Raw genomic sequence first — 7,130 nt, 5'->3', positions numbered from 1 at the left:
AAAGCTAGCTTGCATATATTGGCGAGATATATATCAGCTTGCAACCACTCCCACCACCACCACCACCACAATAGTGTACTATTCCCCGGCGAGAGATATCCTAAACTCCAAAGCAGGTAGAGTTCAGAGAAGTGAGTGATTGGGAAAGAAACAAGCGGTAGGGTTCATTCCCCTCCTCGGTTCCTGTGTGTTTGTGTGTGTGCCACACATAATTCCTCTCTCCTTGATGAATCATCTGGCCACTATATTTTTAATCTCTCTTTGCTCGTTTGGTGTGTTTCTCCTGTTGTTTTTAAGGGTTTGGTTGGCTCAGCATAGCTTTCCCAAATCTTTGTTTTTCTTCTAACCTTGTTCCTCTCTCTTTCTCGCCCGAGCCATTTCTCCGCGACCTCTTCTTCTCCCTCGCTTGGCACGGTGTGCTAGCTTCCATATCTCTTCCTCTTTTGATTAGTTCCTTCTTCTGCCGTCTCGCGGTTGCTTCTGTGTTTGTTTGCGTGAGTGCAACTTGTTCGTTTGTCATCTCTCTCTTGCGTTAATTGTTGTTTTGCATGCAAACATGAGTGTTTTTTTTTTGTTTTGTGGTTTGTCCTGTGGCAGGAACCACACATATTTGTTATCTAGGTGAATGCTAAATTTGGTTACAAGTATTTATGTGTTGCTCACTTCTTTCACTTGTCTTTTAGATCAGAAGCGGCCGGAGGAGAGGCAGATAGATAAACAGTGCCAGCCATGTCGCCTCCTCTGTGACTTAAATTGGACTGAATTGATCAGGTGGCTGCGCCTCACCTGAAGCCAACAAAGTAAGCAGCGAGAGGACGCGCCGCCAGGGTAGGGAGAGCAAGCTATATATCTAGCTGTGCTGTGCTGTAGTGATCGATCTCTCCCTGTTGTTTTGCGGGGATGGCGGCCGCCTCGTCCGCACCCTTCTTTGGGCTCGGCGACACGCAGATGCCGCCGCCGCAGAATCCCACCAATCCAGCCCTCCACCACCACCCCAACCCCTCCCCCGCTCCCGTCGCCGCCGCCGCGCCCGCGCCGAAGAAGAAGAGGAACCAGCCTGGAAACCCAAGCAAGTGTTCTTTCTTGATCGATTGATTTCCCCTTTCTTCTTCGTTCGATTGTATCGTGTTAAAATTAATCAGTTGTCGATTCTTCTCGTGCAGATCCAGATGCGGAGGTGATAGCGCTGTCGCCGCGGACGCTGATGGCGACCAACAGGTTCGTGTGCGAGGTGTGCAACAAGGGGTTCCAGCGGGAGCAGAACCTGCAGCTGCACCGGCGAGGGCACAACCTGCCGTGGAAGCTGAAGCAGAAGAACCCCAAGGAGGCTCGCCGGCGCGTGTACCTGTGCCCGGAGCCGTCGTGCGTCCACCACGACCCGTCGCGGGCCCTCGGCGACCTCACCGGGATCAAGAAGCACTACTGCCGCAAGCACGGCGAGAAGAAGTGGCGCTGCGACAAGTGCTCCAAGCGCTACGCCGTGCAGTCCGACTGGAAGGCCCACTCCAAGACCTGCGGCACCCGCGAGTACCGCTGCGACTGCGGCACCCTCTTCTCCAGGTCCGTATGCTTCGATCTTGATCTTCCTCGTCTCGTCCATGGATTGATTCGTTCACGATCTAAGTTAATTAATTCGAGTAATTGATCCATATCTTTGCAATTAATTCTTTCGCGAATTGAATTGACAGCAAAATCGGCTGGCTAGGATAGTAGCTAGATAGATATATTCCTTTCGAATTCAATGGGGTATTATTATCTTCCTGTTTTGTTCGTTCGCATGATTGGGTCATGATGAACTCGATCGCGGGAAAGTGATCGATCGATTTGATGGGTGGTGGTGGTAGTACGCCTTTGTTAGGGTTAGCTAGGGTTGTCGTCGTTCGTTCGTTGCTATAGCTCGTTGCTCCGCCATGGAAGAGATTGGATTCCTTCGAGAGAGAAGGAACGGTAGGGACGACGACGATCTCCATAGACGCGCCGCGCGCGCGTGCGCTGCGTGCAGTGGATCGAGCATGAAATGCGACGAGAGGGCATGAGCGCTGCTGCTCCCACGTGAACCGTTCTTGTCGGGAGGAGACGGGAGAGATATGCATCCTGACATGGGCGACGGCTCAAAAAGGAGCCATCTCCTCCTTTTTTCCACCTCGGAAACCACGCTCCTCTCCTCTCCTCTCTCTTCCCCCACCTGTTCACGTGGTGAGACATACGCGCCCCCGTCGTTCGTCTGCAAGCTGCTACAAGCCACGGCATCCAATCCAAACATGCCTCGCAGCGCGGCGGCTGGCTAGCTTGTTTCTCATGTGATCGTGTAGCTGCATTCCGTGGTGGGCAACTGGCCGGCAAGCAGTGTACTGTACTACTGCTGTTGCTGTGCTTGCTTGACCCATGCGTCCGGTAAAAATCTTAGCTTCTTCTCTCTCTCTCTCTCTCTCTCTCTCTCTACCTCCATCTATCTATATCTCTGGCATACTGCACTGTCATTGGTTTTAATTACTAGCTAGCTGCATGACAATTATTAGCCACAAGCCTGCATGCAGCCGGATGCATGGATTGGCCGCTAGCTGGTGTTTTCTTGTGATTTATGCTTGCTACTCTCTGTTGATAGTAGCAGCAGATATGGTGCTAGTGCTACAGCTAAGATGATTTATTTTCGTTATTAATATTGGAGGTTTTTATGCGAGAATTTCATTTCTGTAGCTGTTGCATGCGTACGTTTACTCATTCATTAATTATTTGGTTTTATTTGCCAGCCTGCAACTAATCTGTACGCAATCAATCTACAGCTAGTAGTGACCAAGTATTTTTGGCAGTGAAATAAATTGATGATTAATTGAAATACTATCCTTGCATGCCATTAATTCTTCAGTTTTCTTCACCTCTGTATTGCTGGTGATATGCACTAGTCATTAATAGTACACTTAAGATTGTTGCCAGAGCAGTGACAATAATCTACTGCTATGTATAGATTCCATGTTTTAATTACTACCCACAACTGAGACACCAGTAATTAATCAGCACATTTAAAATTCCCGCCATGTGTGATTTTCAATATATTGCAAATCAATGATGAATATATAAGCTTAATTGATTGTAAAAATGAACTGCCCATTTTTCTTTTTGCGAGGAAAAAAATGACCTGCCCATTATATTACAATGGAATATTGATCAACTGGCACTTAGGCTCAGTTTGAGGCTCAGTTTGAAATTAATCTCGTTAAGCTTTTTGCAACTTTTTTTAAACCACTATGTGTGTATTCTTTTAAAAAAAGTTAATTATATACAAGTTTCTTTTAAAAAATAAAAAATACTTATTTTTATGTTTATAATAGTTAATACGGAATTAATCATACGCTAATATATTTCTTATTTTACTTGCCTGCACCCAAACTAAGCCAAACCATTCGAAAGAACGTAGCCTTAGTTATGCATGTGTACACGCTTATATCATATGCTAGCCAGCTTTGGTTGCGGACCCGATCACAGAATATGTTGAGAAAAAATTCACTATAATTTTGTAGCAAAAAAATATAATTTCACTCTAACTTGACTAAAGAGGCTGATCAGGGAACTGCCGTGCGCGCCGCATCGTGCGTACCCACCTGTGTTCGAATCCCATTCGACATGTGTGTTCACATTCTTTTCATTCTTTATCAATGCATACCATACCAAGTTACTCTTTGGTATCCAAAATTTAAAGGCTGCTTTTTTTAGCGAAAAATATAGTTTCACTCTAAGTTGACTAAAGAGGCTGATCAGGGCGTTGTCGCGTCACGCGTGCGTTCCCACCCGTGTTCAAATCCCATTCGACACGCGTGTTCACATTTTTTTCATTCTCTATCAATGCATACCATACCATGTTACTCCTTGGTATCCAAAATTTAAAGGCTGCTTTTTTTAGCGAAAAATATAGTTTCCCTCTAAGTTGACTAAAGAGGTTGATCAGGGCGTTGTCGCGTCACGCATGCGTGCCCACCCGTGTTCGAATCCCATTAGACGCGCGTGTTCATATTTTTTTTCATTCTCTATCAATGTATACCATACCAAGTTACTCCTTGGTGTTCAAAATTTAAGGGCTGCTTTTTTTAGCGAAAAATATAGTTTCCCTCTAAGTTGACTAAAGAGGCTGATCAGGACGCTGTCGCGTCACGCATGCGTGCCCACCCATGTTCGAATCACATTTGGCATGCGTATTCACATTTTTTTCCTTCTCTATCAATTAATACATACCAAATTCCTCCACCATGGTATCCAAAATTTTAAATTAAGGCTGCGCTTGCATACCCACCCGTGTTCGAATCCCATTCGGCACGCGTGTTCACATTTTTTCCCTTCTCTATCAATAATTAGCCAATTAATCCCCTAACCATTCCATTTTTCTCCCTTTTTTTTAAATTTTTTTTGGCTCACTGTCTGATTTACACGTCGCTGCTCTCTCCTCCTGGCTCCTCGCGCGCGCCCAAATGACCGCTCGTAAGCAGTAACCGGTCAAACAAAATTTTGGGCGCCGTGGGAGACTGCATACGCGCCGGTATCCAATACGAGTTAGAGCCGGTTGTATTACAAGGCTATTTTGCAAAAAATACATACCAAGTTTCTCCACCATGGTATCCAAAAATTTAAAGGCTGATTATCCTGGCTATAATTTAGTGTTCATGTTCACTCCAATAGTGAATGCTATAGCTCCTAGCTAGCTCCAATAGTGATGCTCCAGAATTTCAAAAACGAATTTCATTATTGCCCGCAGTGATTGAAAAGTAGTTGTACTACTCACTGTAAATATACTATAGCGCCATATGTGATCATGTATAGTGGTACAACGAATTTTTACTGAGATTATTTCACGCATGCACAATGCATTCCATGAAATAATTTGATACATTTGTGTTCTTCACATATTGGATCAAAATATGCAGGAGGGACAGCTTCATCACCCACCGCGCCTTCTGCGACGCGCTGGCGCAGGAGAACGCGCGCATGCCGCCCATCGGCGCCGGCGTATACGGCGGCGCCGGCAACATGACACTTGGGCTCACCGGCATGGCCGCCCCGCAACTTCCCGCCGGCTTCCCTGATCAGGCCGGCCAGCCGTCGGCGTCGGCCGGCGATGTCCTCCGCCTCGGCGGCGGCAGCAATGGCGCCTCTCAGTTTGATCACCTCATGGCCTCGTCGTCGGGCTCCTCCATGTTCCGCTCGCAGGGATCGTCGTCCTCCTCGTTCTACCTCGCCAATGGCGCCGCCCATCATGCTCCCGCTCAGGACTTCGGCCCGGAGGACGGCCAGTCTCAGGCCGGCCAGGGCTCGCTGCTCCACGGCAAGCCGGCGGCGTTCCATGACCTGATGCAGCTCCCCGTGCAGCACCAGCAAAGCGGCAATGGTAACCTCCTCAACCTTGGCTTCTTCTCCGGCAGCAATGGCGGCGTCGACCAGTTCAACGGCGGCGCTGGAAACGGCGGGCAGGGCAGCATCGTTACTTCTAGCGGCCTCGCCGGCAACCACGGCGGCGGCGGCGGCGGCTTCCCTTCTCTGTACAACTCGTCCGAACCGGCCGGTACACTGCCGCAGATGTCGGCGACGGCGCTCTTGCAGAAGGCTGCCCAGATGGGTGCAACGACGAGCAGCTACAACGCCGGCGGCGCCGGTGGCGCGAGCTCGCTGCTCCGTGGAGCTAGCTCCCACGGGATCAGCGTCGGTGAAGGGCCGGCCAACGAGAGGTCGTCGTACCAGAATCTCATCATGGGCTCCATGGCGAGCGGCGGCGGTGGCGCGGGTTTCGCCGGTAGCTTCTCCGGCGCGTCTGGATTCGGTGGCGCCGTCGACGACGGCAAGCTGAGCACGAGGGACTTCCTCGGCGTCGGCGTCGTCCAGGGCATCAGCGGCTCGGCGGCAATGGGGCCGCCGCGCCATGGCGCGGCCGGCCTCCACGTCGGCTCACTGGACCCGGCAAACATGAACTGAAGTCATCACAGAGAAGAAAAAAAACAATAGAAGACGGAAGGAGATGATCATGCTGCTAATTTCATTTCATCATATCAGAATTAGTCAAGAAACTGGAGGTAATTAATTAAGAAGAGAAAAGCGATTTCAATCCATGCAAGATGGATGTTTCTGGGGAAATCTGGAGCTGTTAATGGTGAGTCGTAGTTGCTAGCTAGCTAGCCAGAGCTGGGAGGAATAATAATAATACCTGGATTAAGTGGCCAGAACTTAATTTTGTACCGGTACATTTCGTTTGTTTTTCATGTACTTTTGGCAGGGAAATGGGTCTCTTTTGATGTGAAGTCATCATGTGAAGGCCTGACCCCAGACTAGAATCAATTCAAGCGCGCGCTGTGCCTGGATTAATTAATCTTGGAGTTTTATTGCTTGTTTTGGTGCACATATATGCAGGTACAGTGGCTTGATCATCTGTGCACTAGCTAGTCTCGTTACTGTCTTACTGATTACTCATCAGTGTAAGGCTTAGCTATAATATTTCATGTTGGTTTCTTCTCTGGGTGTGCTGCTTTCAAAGTTGAAAGGGAGGAGCAAAAGCAAGCATCATTAAATGTGGGCTTTGGCGTAGTGTCAGTATACACTGTCACTGTTTGATCTGAACAGCAAGCAAGCAGCAGCAGCATAAGACTGAAGAAGAAGGTTACAAACAGATCGACCAAAGAAGGCACGCATCCCACTGTCCTAATAACACGGCTGTGTTGCTTTGCTCGATCGCTTCCGTAATTATTCCCTGCTTGGCTTCTTCCTTCTTCACTTCACTGTCCAGGTCCAGCTGAAACATTGCATTGCTGCAATGCTTGCTACTAGCAAATTAAGCTACTATGCTGCGACCACAGTGCATGCAATTGCACACTCGACATGTACTACAGGGAGAGCTCAGCTCACATAGGGCAGGATTATTATTATTATTATTGATATGTATGCATATGTAGAGACACACACAGAAAGGTACTACTACGTAGCTACCGAACATTTGGAAGTAGCTAAATGCTACAGAACAAGAGTTTTGGATGAAGTTTGTCCACGTGAAGAGAGAGATAGAAACTTTGAGAGAGAAAGATGGATGCATGCAAGTCTGTGCAGGTCAGAGGTAGCCAGGTCTCTCTCTGTGAGTACTGTGCACTGTAACACACTGG

General features: G+C 48.2%; 1 protein-coding gene across 5 annotated transcripts; it reads left to right on the top strand.

Annotated features, from left to right (window-relative positions):
- Positions 1-6,364, top strand: LOC9272621 (protein indeterminate-domain 5, chloroplastic). 5 transcript variants are annotated; one of them, XM_015756975.3, is made up of 4 exons: positions 1-157; positions 684-1,069; positions 1,164-1,560; positions 4,914-6,364. In XM_015756975.3, exons 2-4 carry the CDS (start codon positions 901-903, stop codon positions 5,953-5,955), a joined length of 1,608 nt encoding a protein of 535 aa, XP_015612461.1. In that variant the 5' UTR covers positions 1-157; positions 684-900; the 3' UTR covers positions 5,956-6,364. The 5 variants fall into 5 exon arrangements, with proteins under 5 accessions (XP_015612461.1, XP_015612466.1, XP_015612465.1 ...); XM_015756980.3 differs by having other exon boundaries at positions 75-157; positions 689-1,069; XM_015756979.3 differs by lacking the exon at positions 1-157 and adding an exon at positions 200-494 and having other exon boundaries at positions 689-1,069.
- The last annotated feature ends 766 nt before the right edge of the window (positions 6,365-7,130 follow it).

The sequence above is a fragment of the Oryza sativa genome, chromosome 9, assembly GCF_034140825.1.
Source record: "Oryza sativa Japonica Group chromosome 9, ASM3414082v1".
In the NCBI taxonomy this organism is placed as follows: Eukaryota; Viridiplantae; Streptophyta; class Magnoliopsida; order Poales; family Poaceae; genus Oryza; species Oryza sativa.
The sequence above is the reverse complement of the archived record's forward strand: the minus strand, read 5'-3'. Positions and strand labels throughout refer to the sequence as shown.

Coding starts and splice junctions, on each gene's coding strand:
- LOC9272621 (XM_015756975.3), top strand. CDS start 901: ATGGCGGCCGCCTCGTCCGCACCCTTCTTTGGGCTCGGCGACACGCAG. Junction 1,070..1,163: donor GAACCAGCCTGGAAACCCAA/GCAAGTGTTCTT, acceptor CTTCTCGTGCAG/ATCCAGATGCGGAGGTGATA. Junction 1,561..4,913: donor TGCGGCACCCTCTTCTCCAG/GTCCGTATGCTT, acceptor CAAAATATGCAG/GAGGGACAGCTTCATCACCC.